The sequence below is a fragment of the Clupea harengus genome, chromosome 9 (assembly GCF_900700415.2).
Source record: "Clupea harengus chromosome 9, Ch_v2.0.2, whole genome shotgun sequence".
Taxonomy (NCBI): Eukaryota; Metazoa; Chordata; class Actinopteri; order Clupeiformes; family Clupeidae; genus Clupea; species Clupea harengus.
Genome location: NC_045160.1, coordinates 6,475,491 through 6,490,129, shown reverse-complemented (window position 1 = coordinate 6,490,129; position 14,639 = coordinate 6,475,491). Strand labels below are relative to the sequence as shown.

General features: G+C 42.3%; 1 protein-coding gene across 1 annotated transcript in view; it reads left to right on the top strand.

Annotated features, from left to right (window-relative positions):
- daw1 (dynein assembly factor with WDR repeat domains 1) overlaps positions 1–14,639 on the top strand; it is a 29,254-nt gene that overhangs the window by 4,771 nt on the left and 9,844 nt on the right. The window contains exons 8-9 of the mRNA XM_012825211.2: positions 1,550–1,656; positions 1,925–2,027. Coding sequence (XP_012680665.1) covers positions 1,550–1,656; positions 1,925–2,027 — 210 coding nt within the window. The remainder of the gene's footprint in view (positions 1–1,549; positions 1,657–1,924; positions 2,028–14,639) is intronic.

The window sequence follows — 14,639 nt, the reverse complement described above, 5'->3', positions numbered from 1 at the left end:
GGGAGAAAGGGTGAGAGGCGGGATATGGTATATGATGCCCAAAGAGGCCAGGGTTTGCATTTCTCCTGTTAACTCCTGTTACTCATCAGCTTATTTGTACCAGTTGTTCAAGTGTCTGAATGGCTTAACCCGTTACTGGGATGCTAACACCACCAAGGGCACAGGGTTGATTCCAACACACTGCTGATTTGTAGGCTATCCCCCAATTGTTATGTAAGTCGGATAAAAGCTAAATTAATACATTCATTAATAAATGAGGTAGAGAACAAAGTCAGTCCCACAAAATATAGTTTTAGTGTTCTCCAGATAGAGTAGAGTAAGAAAGCTGTGAGAATATGAAGTGCAACTGACAAGCACATTATAAAATCACAACAAGCACAGGGAAAGTTTCAACTGGAACGCCCTGTAGATGATTAAGAGGGATTTTAGGCTCTCTCACGAATCCATGCAAAGACAAAAATTAATTATATTGCCTGTCCTCTTTTCGCACACTGTCCTTGTATTCCTTTCTTCTCCTCAAATCCCTCACTCCATCCCATTCCCCCCCCCCCCCCTGTCCTTCCTTTCCAACAATGCTCTACCCCCCACCCCCCTCTCTGTGTTTCATAAATGCATGCTTTGTTATTTCGGCAGCTGAAACTATTAGATTAAACGAGCACTTTGTTGTTATGAAACGAGTATGTGAACACTGGCAAACCCTGGGAATAGTAATGGAGTAACGGAGCAGCAGTGTGTGACGCCACGAGGAAGAGGTTTGGCTGGCAGCGTGAGGAAGACTAATAGAGTGGGTGTGCCCCCTCGGAGGATCGCTCCGGTTGTGTGGCTCCAGCATCCCTCACTCACCCCCTCTATGCTAATCTCTTTGGGGCTGCAGCGCACAGCTTCATGTACAGTACAAACACAGATATTGTGGGATGGGTGTTGGAGCATTCACTTCATCCGCATTTTCAAAATACTCGTGGAAATTGCCACCATATTACCGTCCATCATAGCTGCTTATGATTTTGAGTTTTTGGTTTGTATATGTTATGATGAGTGTATGAATATATTTAGTGTGTGTTTGAGACGTATGGGATGAACAACAGGGTAGCACTTATAGGTTACATGAGAATAACTCAAGGAAACGTCACGTCACATTAAGAGATATTATAACAGTCTTCTCCTCTATCATAAGACTGGTGTAAATATGGCATATGTCACGTAGGCAGCTACAATATGCACAATATGGACAATTGGTCTACTTGAGGGGAGTTTGATCCTAACGTGATAGGTGTGAAGGTGTATGCATACATGGTGAAAGGAAAGCACCAGGAAGGGGATGGGTGTGTCTGGGGGTCTAGTTCAAGGTGTAAGGAAGGGGGTATGAAAGGTGAGAATGCCAGGGAAAGAGGGTCCTGCTGACCATATGTGTGTCAATGAACGTGGTGTGAATGTGATGCATTCTTGTGGGGGAGGAATTCACACGAGTTGTACAGGAAACCTACTAATATCTAACAAACCCTTTATGTAGCAGAGAAGTCATTCCTCTTTTTGTGTGTTTGTTGCTCAGGGTCACGCTGCTGAGGTCATCTCTCTGGCCTTTAACACGGTGGGGGATCAGCTGGTTACTGGCTCATTCGATCACACCGTGGCTCTGTGGGATGTCCCTTCAGGCAGGTGGGTCCTCACATACACACACACACACACACACACACACACACACACACAAACGTAGGTGCTCACAGTCAAACAATATAAGTACAGTACATAAACACAAATAAACACACTGTGCATGCTGCGCACACACACACACACACACACTCTTATAAACGATGTGTCACCGGTCCCTTGCATAGACTCATAAACCTGACAAAGTGATGTTGACGCAATTCATCTCTCTCTCTCTCTCTCTCTCTCTCTCTCTCGCTCTCTCTCTCTCTCTCAGGCGTTTGCACACACTGATTGGTCACCGTGGGGAGATCAGTAGTGTGCAGTTTAACTGGGACTGCTCTCGAATCCTCACTGGATCCATGGATAGGAGCAGCCGGGTAAGTCAGTCACACACACACACACACACACACACACACACACAATCACTTACCTACAACCCCCCCCCCCCGGGCACACACAGTCAGCCCCCCACACACACACACATACACACACACACACACACACACACACACACAGACACAGACACACACACACACACGTACACACACACTTGCCTCACTCACAAAAACACTTACACAGCTATGCATGCTCACAGTTATTTATGCAAACACATTCAGACACTGACACCATTAATAATGCGAGCAGTAGAGTAATGCATGCAACACATGCCCTTTTTTTCTCCAACACACAGATAAACGTAGGATATGGGCCTGAAAGGGTCTACACTATTAATAACATGCAGTGAGGGTCATCTTTTATTCGGGAGAAACATATGTGTCTTTTCCAAACATTGCACATTCTTCTCTATCTTACTCGCCTTGTCTGTTTCTCCCTCCAGCCCTCCCTCCCTCATTCTCTTTCATTCTACTTGTCACTGTCTTTCTTTACATTACCCACCATCACCCTCACCCTCTCTCTTTCTCTCCCTCCCCATCTCTCTCCTTCCCTTTTGTTCTCTGTCTTTCTCTCTCTCTCTCTCCCTCTATCCTTCCCTCTCAGTCTCTCTACCTCTCTCTCTTAGCGCATGTGCAGAGTGCGTTAGCGTGTGAGTGGCGGCATTTTTGAGAGAGTTTTGATTTCCTCTTTTTCCCTTTCTCTCCAGTTTAATCTAGGTTATCTATCTGGTTGTACCATATAATCGTTTGTTTATTTGTTTGTAGCTTATTGCCATTTATTACACTGACTTTTGTGAAGATGGTCTTTCCGTCAGCCTGGCGTGGATGCAAGGGTTTGGCGGATGAACAGTGTCTGTTGAGGATAGTTTACTAGCTGTTGGCAGTGATATTGGGTCTCAGAATATCTTGGCAGCATCTAAAATAAACAAGGCTATTGTACTTTTTCTAAGACAAGTTGATATGGATGAGGGATGACGGATCAGTTCTTGCCCGTCCTGCCGCTGTCGGTGTTCCTTTCAAATGTTCCCCCTTTAATTATCGATGAAACACTTGAGCACATCCCTGCATGATATGGTAAACTGATTGGACCTATTAGAATGATTCCTCTTGGGCTTAAAGATCTCATGCCGTTTAGACGACCAACATTTATGACACTGAGGGCCTCATTTACTAACATTGCGACCGCAGCTTAATCTGCGCTTTTGCCAAACCGCATATACCGCATGGTATTTTTCCGTGGTATTTAGAACCTCGTCGTAATCAGCGCCTAACACCGCCCATTAGTGTTATTTAGCGCTCCGCTAAAATAGGGAAGAAAGAGCCTGCGTGTTCCTGCCACCATGGATGATGAATTAGAATTAGAGCTTTTGGTTCACGAGGTTACAGCAAACTAACCCGGGTAAATATAGAAACTCATAAATATTTCTCCGTTTAGCCCTTCCGTCCACACTAAAAGTTGTTATCACTTTGAATTCAAGACTGTCTTTTATTGGTGAGCTGATTTGGGGAAATTAATCTTTTCAGCGAACATTGAGTTGCTATGGTTACCCCCAGGGTGCCTGTGCAGTTTCATATTAACGAGTTTATGTTCACAAGTTCATATTCACACATATTAGTTAATCACACACAGACAACTGCAAACTGTTAAGATTGTTCCCTAAGCTAGAAATAGCTAGGATACTTAATAGCCAGGTTAACTGCTCCATAGCATCCCGTTAAATAGTCTTGTAGGAATACACAACACCCCTTACTTTAAAACAGCGTATTCCAGCACTGAAAACCATGCTTTTCAAAAACGCTGCCATAGGCGGATACATTTGAAAACTGGGGAAACTGAAGTTTTCAGACGTTTGGTTGCCATGGCACTGGGGGTAGCTTGCGCTCGAGAGGCTATAACGTCAAAATAAACATGGAAGGTGAAATGAATATGCTGCTCTGTCTCTACAATTTACTTACCGGTAGTTTAGTTAGTGTACCTGGAGTACAAGTACTTTTCCTGAATAGATACCCGTTACTCCTACGCAGAAGGTGTGCACTGTACTCGGTGTGCTTGAAAATGAAGTGAAAATACGGTTTAAACCATACAATGAGCGGTGATTCTGGGTAACAGCTAGCTGGTGGGACAGTTTGAATATGCCTATATTAAATTATATATAAAAAATAAACATAAAACAAATAACATTTCTGATGTTCGTATTTTTCAAATTTCTCGCAGGCACATAGTTTTCATTTAGCAGCTGATATGTCATGCTAAAACACCTCTTGTTTCGTTACTAATACACAATTAGGCGCACTTTACGCATCTCCTCCCATCTCTTTGCGACGAACACCCACTTTCCCTTATACCCTCCCAGCAGCGGTTATCTGCGCTTTTACTCAGGTGCGCCTCCTTTGGAAATACAGTTTTATGTCTTTACCCGCTATTTTACGCCTGAAATGGGCGCAATCCTGTTAGTAAATGAGGCCCTGAGGGCGGAGTACGAGATACTGGATGTTTAACTTGCAATATCAGGGAAGGCCATGTTGAACAGGACTGCCCTCGTGGCAGGGAGGCTGATGGGGGTAGTGGTGGCGATAAGCCCGATGTTTCTGTGTCTAACCTGGCAGGGCAGGATTCACCGATTCAGGCTCAGGCTGAGATAGATGTCGGTGAAATCACTGATTTACAAACTGAGGTCATTGTTCTGGCAGAAAGTGTGGAGAGTTCGGTGAGAACAGCTTCAGTTAGTATCAACACAGATGCAGCCCCTGTTGACAATGTGAATCAGAATGGTAAAAATGACAGCACGGTGCCGGCCAGCTCGGTAACGAAGGTGGTGCAAATGCTGTGGATCACTCTGCGATCGTGGAGGCGAAGGACTCCTTGGTGTCGAAGGTGCCAGACAGCAACATGCCACAGTGTGACCGGGATCTGCTGTCAGAGAAAACCAGTACAGAATGACACTGACAGTGAGAACGAGCTTATAAATGATTTGACTGTGAGATTCATGGGACTTACCTGATTGCGGCTGATTGCAGGTGTTGGAGTACTTCTCTCAACCAAGATAACAGGTCAGCCAGTTATAGTTGAGGTTATGAGGGGCTGCATTCTGAGATTAGATGTGACCCTGGGGGACAAAATGTTCTCTTTTTTCAATGTGTATGCACCAGATGTAGGTTGTGAACGTGTATGTTTTTTGAGCAATTGTCTGAGGCATTGGCGGCCCCTGGGGTAACTTTGTTGTGGGGAGTGATTTTAACAGTACATTAGATCATGTGTTGGACAGGAATTATGAGGAGCCACATCCTCAATCCGCTGAAGCACTCAAGTCAGTTACTGACCATTTCATTTTAGTTGATCTGTGGCAGAATGCCTTTCATGGGGTTAGACAGTACACTTGGTTAAGGACAAGTGCCACCCAGGTTTCTGGGGCAAGACTTGATAATAGGAGCATGTTCTGTTTCCCCAACCTTTTTTCTTAGCATCATTATGTTTTAGTAGCTGCCTCTGTCCACTCAAATGAGCACTTCTCTTCGCACTGGCACTTTAACACGAGATTATTGCAGGCCTGAGCCAATGGTGGGATAGGGGCAAGGTGCAGATAAAGACCTTTTGTGTGCAGTACACTGTACACCAGGACCCTTAAAGGGAGGATGTTGGCCCTTGAACAAGCAATTATTGAGCAAATGAGGTACATTGATGGGAATTATAATTGTACCAACATCCCTCCTTTTAGAACTACAGAAAAAGATATGGGAGAGGAAACAACTTTTACAGCTTAAACTGCCAGATGGCAGGGAGACATCTGTTCGGAGATTGTTCCACATGCTATCTCTTTTTACGAGAAGCTTTATGAGCCTTGTGATGAGCAGCAGTAGATGAGTGGATTGCCTCAACTGTCTTGAGAGGAATAGGCTGGGACTCAAGAACTCTCTGATCTATCTTGAGGTGTCCAAGGCTGTCGGGGGGGCTGAACACTTGGAAGTCACCTGGGCTTGATGGTCTGCCAGCTGACTTTTGATTGGTTGATGGGATGTAATAGCTCTGGATTTGTATTTTTTTGGAATGCATCCATTGAGGAACTTTTCCATTGAGCTGCCAGAGAACAGTTTTAACATTATATGGCCCAAAAAGGGGGATCGTAGCCATCTAAAGAACTGATGTCCAGTGTCGTTTCTCTGTGCCGATTCAAAGGATCTCATTGGGCGGGTTCAAAAGGATTTTGCGAACTTCTTTTGGAATGTTCATCACTGGCTTCCTCCAGGTGTTTTGTGTCTGCCATTGACTGTGTGCGGTTGAGGCTTAATTCATGTGGATTCAAAGGTCATGGCTTTGAGGCATTTGCATAGATTGTTATATTGTTCAGAGAATGTGTGATGGATTCCTTTTGATCTTTCAATTCTTAGGAAAGTTGGGCTGGATGAGCATGTGTTCTTAATGAAAAGGTATTTTGTACAGGGTAGGGGGCCTCCTTGTTCTCACTTCTGTACATCTATTTTAAAAGCATAGGGATTGTTTAAAGTTTCACCTATTTTTTGTAATCCACTTTTTAAGATCCAGCGGGAGTTTTCAAGTTCAGTAATGGATCATTTTGTGGAATCAGGGATCACTAGACTAGTTGATCTACTTGATCTGTCTCGAGGGATGTGGTGAACTCCACAGTTAATAGCAGAGCAGGTTGGACTGTGGTCAGTTAGGTTGGTCAGTGGGTTGCTGGGGAGTCTTAAAGCTTCCTTGCCCCAGACTTTGAGGAAATGTGTTGACCATGCCTTATGTAATGGTACAGCTCCTATGGCGTTTCTAGCTTTAAGGGGAACACCTGAAATTATAGAGATGGAAATGGATCACACTAGCTGTATACTGTCATTAACTGGGTATTGTGTTTCCATACCATTGAAAAAAAGGTGCTTACTTTAACTTGTGTGAGGGTTGCACATTACTCGCAGCTGAAGGGACGGCCTGACACAAAGTGGAGGGTCCACCTCTCAGTACCTAATGGGCTGCCTCCCCCATGGAGGCTGTTCTAGAAGTCTCCATTGCGCTAAAGGTCAGGTGACCTTCAGTGGAGATTGCTGCATTGTACAGTTCCTACAAATAAGGTGGTATCTAGATTCAATGAGGCGGTGTCACCCATTTGCCCTTATTACAGATACTGTATTACAGTATTACAGATACTGTGTTCCATCTTTTCTGTGAATGTGCAAGGCTAGCACCTTTACCTGCTGTACTAGGAAGGGTATTGATGAAGATGTGGTTTATGTTTACAAAAACTGTGTTTGTGTTCAGTTGTGGGTACAGGCTGGATGGACAGGAACGTTGTATGATGGCCAATTTATTGGTAGGGCTCCCATAGAGGGAAGATGGAAGGCCAGGACACAGACATGATCTCCATGTTTAAGTCTCTGGTGGAGACAAGAATAGTGGTGGGGGACACGTTCAACCAGCAAAGGGAGAACATGGCAGAGGTGTAAAGTAACGAATTACATTTACTCACGTTACTGTAATTGAGTAGTTTTTTTGTGTACTTTGTAATTTTTAAGTAGTTTTTGAAATCTGTAATTTTACTTTTACTTAAGTAGATTTTGACTGAAGTATTGTACTTCGCTACATTGGAAATTACATCCGTTACTGAGTAAAAAAAAAAAACATAGTTCAAGAAAGGAAACCGAAAAGCGGGAATCGCGCACGACAATTCTCACCAATGGTGCATGCTGCAGAGAGAGGATGATAGAGTCGATGCAAGCCACCGGTGCCGAGTCACCAGATGGAGGAAGATGATAGTGCGGACGAGCAACAAGCTGAAGCACCGAACTTTCCGCAAGTTAAAATTAAAGAAGATGAAGAAACCCTGTGTCCACATCTCAGCAAGCAGTTTGCCTTCCAACCTAAAAGAGGCAACAGCTATATAATGCTGTGTAAGCTGTGCCTGCCCCGCCAGACAGAACTTTCTGCTTATAAAAATGAATCTTCAAATCTGCGCAAGCATGTGTTGGTGAGTACAGTATTTGTCCCTTTCCATTAATAGTTCAGACATCGTTCTTGTTGTTTAGTTAGCTTTGCTACAATAAGCAAAATATGCGTGTCATGGCACTAGTAGCCTCATTTTGGCTAGCACTTGCAACCGCCCTGAGTATGCTAACGTCAACTAGCTAGCTAGCTAGGCTAGCTATACACTCGTGTACACCCCTTGTGTCCATCCTTCTGTTAACAGCCGTCATCCAATAGACTAATAATAATTCCATTCCTGTCTTCAATTCGTTTCAGGTCATAGCATTATTATGTGCAGTCTCTCATATTGTGTTAAAAACTGCAGATCGGTCATCACCAATGAAATACACCACATAAACTGATATTAGGCTAATCATTTGGCTGCCTCCTATGCCCTGAAACAGGAACGATGTGAATGCACACACCATCGTTGTCAGACAGTTGGTCAATGTCAATGTGTATGTCGTTATCTTGAATTTATCACGATGTTTAGTCAGATATTGATAACAATAAGTGGTGGCTTTGCAACGTGCACGTCTTTCATGTTCATGCTCAGGGGTCTTGGTTAGCAAGAATTCAGGATTATGAATTGTGACACATGTAGAAATAGTAAATAATGTTATCATTCTGTTTACTGTAGGTCTGTCATCTCAAGTAGCTATGTATAGCTATTTCTGTGTTATGATGCACTCTTGATGGCAGCTCAATACTTAATTGTCAGAAATGTTGTTTGTCATTCTACAGGTCTAGTCTATGTCAGACAACACCTTGACCGGATGGTAGAGGCTGAAGCAAGTTAGACCACATTCATCAGATGAAGATGATTTATTTTCCTCAATGAAGTCCAGAAGGTGAAGGGAAGTTAGAAGGGTACCTAGCCTGTGTCTCAGACAATATGGATCTGCTGAACTCCTTTCAGAATATGTCAGGGATAAGACCCTCAACAGTTAGTTAGCAGATTAAAAACACTACCAAGCATATAAGTGAACTGGACGGTTTTCGAACAGGACCTGACGGAGACAGACACCTTAAGTCTGTCTGACGTGCCGTGCTGAAAACAAGTCCTTTTATTAACCAATGTTTACACAGTATGACAGTCAAGACGCTGGGATGCACTTAGGATACCTTCTACTTCTGCCCAGTAACAAGACATTCCACAACCCGCTCTCTTCTTCTTATCTTATGTAAACATATACGTTAGGTTTCTGGGTTAACATTCTTGACTCTGCTAATTGTCTTCCAAAGTCCAATCTACATGGAGAAGCAGGGCACACAGCATTTTGGAACAAACCTTAAAACAAAAAGACATTCATGATAAAATATACTAATACTTTCTTTAACATTTCCCTCCTGTTTATCATGAAAATAACACTAGTATAAACATCATTAAACTAAAGCATCATCATCTTGATGGTTCCAGACAACAGTACACTCCATACAGAAGTACATACAAGACTAGACATGAGAACTTAGAAACATGTAGAAATACACATCATAAAATACAAAAAGTATACAAATTGCTACAATAGAGAACAGACTTTTTCAACACCATCTACTACCATGTACCAGATGTAAACCAAGCAACCAGATTTCACCACGGAACATTAACCACTTTGTCTTGTAATTAAAGCATCACATAACAACCTTCATTTGCTGTAAGGCTTCAGTCACAGAGACACTATGAATATAATCCAATATCCAAATACAACAGATATCAGTCACAAAACTCCCCCACTAGCAGCAGTGAGTAAATACACTAACTAAGTTGGCATTAACAAAATCCTAAACTATAGTTAAGGGTTTCCATTCTTAACATGACTTTTCTTACTCATAGGGCCTGAAACAGAAACAAAATAACCTTGGAGCTGGTGGTCCAAATCTTTTAGTCATCAGCACATCAGTCCCCCACACGCTGTCATGCTTCTCAACAGCAAATCTCTTCTTACGAGATACTCTGCCTGCGAGATAGCACTAACAACACAAAAATGGTCCATGACCTGGGCGGGGGCGCATACGCCACCCCAGTGTGGAAGAAGATGACTGTACCATATACTACCACACAACCACAATACCTCTCTCACCTTAGGGGTACCCTTGTCAGAGTGGCAATGCCCTGCATTCCAACCTCAACATAAGGACCTGTTCCTATGGACAGGGTACGACGTTGGCTGAGGAAGCAGTGTTTGATGACAGTATAGCAGTATCGATGACAATTTCATTACACTGTTTCCGTCTCAGAGAGCCTACTCTCGTTGTTCCACTAATAGAAAAACACATTTGGAATATAGAATGGACTGCCACTTAAGGTGACAGCTAGGTTGTGGCATGTTTTTTAGTTCTGCCAGTGGGTGGGTATTGTCACACACATCCTGCACCTGGGTACTGTTTGCATCCTAAGATGGCTTACTGTAGCCCCAGTTGTCTGGGGCACACTTCTCTCCAACACAGATCATTGCTTGGAATGAGAGTAGCCTTAATTTAAGTCTAGGGTGAAAGTAGGATGTTGGCATTAAGGCACATACATAGCAATTAGTCTTATCAAGTCTGTTCGCTTGCATGGATGCATATCTATACCATGAATTAGTAAATACAGGTGAGTAACATTCCCCATGGCTTTATGTTCCCCATATGAAATCCACCTCTTATGGATTCTCTCATTTACACTTGTGGAGGACCAGAGACCCATTATTACTCCTGAAGTAACCACTAATAGCAGCAGCTTGGACATTGTTATAACGGAGTGATATGATGTATACAGAAAAACAATAAACACAAATAAACAAGAAAAACAAAAAACACAGATACACCTCTACTATGTTGAGCAGCATCTCTAACCCTCAGGGCGCTCCCTGGAGGTTAGGTGACGTTCAAACGACCAAGATTTAAACACTTAGCCCCCTGCCGGCGCCACAAAACGCTACTCAACGCTAGTGGTGGATCCTGGTAATGTTCTGAATGTTCTGAATGTTGCAGTGTGACAGGTGAATCCAGGTGGAGCGTTCAGCGATCTTGACGGCTGTTGGGGTGGCAAGTACACTTGGCATGGTCCCTCCCACCTGTCGTCAGACCAGCTCTTTCTTTTGATGACTTTGATGAACACCCAGTTTCCCACCTTCACCTGGCCTTGTACCTGTGGAGACACAGAAAAAACTCGAACAGTATTGGGTTCTTTACATTCCCTAGTTTGTAGTGTAATTTGTGGCACACCAAAAGTTGGTCTTATTCTTTTGCACAGTGATTTTGCTACTGTGAGGAAATCTGGGGTTGAGCTGGGAAATACCTCTATCCATTTGGAAGACACATCAATTATAACCAAACAATATTCCAGCCCTTTGGTTTTGCTAAATTGGATATAATCCATGTGTATTACCTGGAAAGGATAGTCAGGCTTGGGGAACTCGCCCCTCTTTGGCCTGAGGTTTCCCTGTGAGTTATGCCGAATGCATATTTCACATTGCTGACAAATTTTTTTTTTTAATAAAATAAAATTTAATTAATTTTTTTTTATTACTATTATTATTTTTTTTTTTTAATAGGTTATATGTTGTACAGTGTTTATGTACTAGTCTTTATCTCCCCCCTGTTGAGGCATGGATATTCCCATGACTCAAAAAATTGCTGCCCATTTGTATAGAGCTCGCAACAGGATGGGTTTTCTATCTGGACTTACATATACCTCATCTTTCAGAGTCGCCCAGTTTTATCCAAATTTCCTTTTCACTTTTGGGTGCTTGTTGGTGTATGTTAACTACACCATCATCCTCTGTTCCCTGTGTTAGATACAGGCCAGCTGCCTGCTTGTCTGCTTTATGTGCTAGGTAATAAAAGCATTAAGACTGCATGGGATACTTTAACGACGAGTTCATGAACCAGCACAATTTCTGCTGACGCGTGAACGGCCGATGCATCCGCGAGCACTGCTTGTACACATGATGGTGTAGCACGAGCTACCGGGTCGAGTTGGGTCGAATAAAATGCGATGGGTCTCATTTTGATCCCCCATACTCGAAGCAAAACAGACGTCATGAATCCATGTCTGGAATCAACCATAAGGACGAAAGGTTTCGCATAATTTGGGAGAGCCAGTACTGTCGAGCTGGCTATTTTTTCTTTTGTCGCTTGAAAAGATTCTGAACCCTCTTTAGTCCACGTAACCTTATCGTGGGGTGCCATTGGTTGAGAGAAAATCATATCATGCATAGGTCTTACTAATTCTGCATAATTGGGTACCCACTGACCTGTGTTCAAGCCACGGGCTTGAATCAAATTGCTTGTCCGCTCAGTCAATTTTTAATTATGCAGTATCAAATAGTTTGCTTCTGACGACTACAATTCAACTATCTCCTTTAACGGCGTAGTTGGTTCCATATCTACCAAAAGTATTTCTGAATTTAAATAATATTACACTAATATGTGTAGTCTGATTATTCTTCTTTTCACCTCCTCTCCTTCTAATTACGACCGTGCGTGTGTGTGTGAGAACGTGCGTGTGTGAGATTGAGCCCTCTGTTCCCCCTAACAGCCCCCACCCGTGTGCTTCTCTGTTTTGTCCCAACAGTCAATCACACAGGTTTGTTTAAAAAGTCGAAGTAGCTGCTAGCGATCTTACGTTTTAAAAACAATCTACAATCATTCCGGGCCATGTTAGTCACTCAGTACTTTGGCACATACAATAGCTCACAACACATCACAATCTCGTATTTGCACTTTTCTCTTGTTATGCCCTCTGACGGCGCACTACTAAGGTAACGAGAGAAAGTTTAATCTGATCTTTTTCGTGTTATGCGCGTCGCGCTCTCAGCAATTTTAAATGCTCTCTCTTCACAGATGTTACACAAAATACCTTCAAGTAAACTATGCCCACAACTGGTCACTTGCTTATTTTAGTTTTAAATATCAATTTAAAACGGTAGGTTCCAAACAATACTCTTGCTCCAATGACTGAATGCCCACATCAACACGCAACCGAGTTCGTCATTTCATCTATCAAGTTCACACCCTGAATAAAAATATACGGACATTTGCGATTTACACTACAGGACAATCAACACGGCAAAACTATTTTTAAACCTTCAAATCTCTAATAACTAAATAAAACAGAAGTTCTTCACTTCAACGAGCTCATAGGCTCCCGGACAACGGTCAGCTGGAACTACGAGTTTAAATCCCTTTGGCGGCAATTAAAAAACGAAACGCTATGATCAAAATTACCCTTGCAACGCAACTCAACCCAACCCATTGCAATTATTACAGTTTACTCGGATATCGAATCAAACCGCCTCGCTCTGATAAGCAAATTCGTCTTTCACCCTGTAAAAATTCAACACTGAAAGTACGTGAGCTGGACCTCAAGTAATTTATCCAACGTTTGTTCACAGCCTACACGTTATGTATGGTTTTCCGAAAAGGTAATATTACTAATAATAGATACCTTAAACAATACAATTCCTGCAACACTGGAATTATCTCCATTCATTACTATAATATCTATATATTTATAGCACTCTGTGATTATTCTGAATCATACTCCTTTATTCTTCATTATAGATGCTACACTGCATTTCGTTGTCTTAGTACTTGTACTCTATGCAATGACTATACAGTTGAATCTAATCTAATCTTAAATCCGGGCCTCTACCCCTGCGGCTATTCATGCAATTCGATTATTTGGATAGAGATTTTTTTAGTTGATCAGACCAAAATTCCTCATCCTCAAATCGATCTGCACTTGTATTATTTTATTTAAGCAGTATCGCCATCATTATCATATAATGATACAATGATAATTAGATGATACACAATGATGATCACAATTCCAATACGTCCCTTCCCCACCTGTGCTGTTAAATCAAATTAGTACAATGTAAGGTCTTTTATATCCAATAAGACCTCTTCCCTCTGTTTTGATTATTGCCTTGTGTTGCTTGTCACGTGCTTAATTAATTAATTCAAACCACCGGTTATCTTGGGTTGTTGGAAAAACCACACCCCTGCCTTCTTGAGGGCCCGTAGGATTCAACCAATTGAAACAAGCACGTTCTGACTCACAAACAAGGTTAATAAAACACAATGAGTAAGTTCTGAATGAGCCACTTATCCGTTTGAAACAAAGGATTATAATCCTTCTGGAAGTATTAGCATTCAGCTTCTTACAGTTGTGTTTATTTTCAGCCACAGTCACTGGTGGCTATTTCAATGAGACACATGGATTGCGCGCGTGCGCAGTGTCTGTCTATGCCAGTATCCCAATTTCTCATTCACAAATGCTCAACTCTATTTATGTCTTACATAATTTCTAGTAACTCCCCCTTCACGCACTTAAGACTAAAAAGTGCGTGCAAATGAACAAAGCAGATAAAATGTATAGAGTCTTCACGTGGCCACAGTAAAATCTCTATATAGTTTATCAAGCCTGCAGTTTTACCCCTCTTTCTCTACAAGAATAACACTTAACCTCACTTTCTTTTAATCTTCTTCTTCACTTTCCATTGACTTTCTCATTCTCACTTTCCACGTACCTTTTCATTCTTACTTTCTTAAAACCATCTTGCCTTCTTACTTTCTTCAAACCATCTCATTCTTACTTTCTTAAAACCATCTTGCCTTCTTACTTTCTTCAAACCATC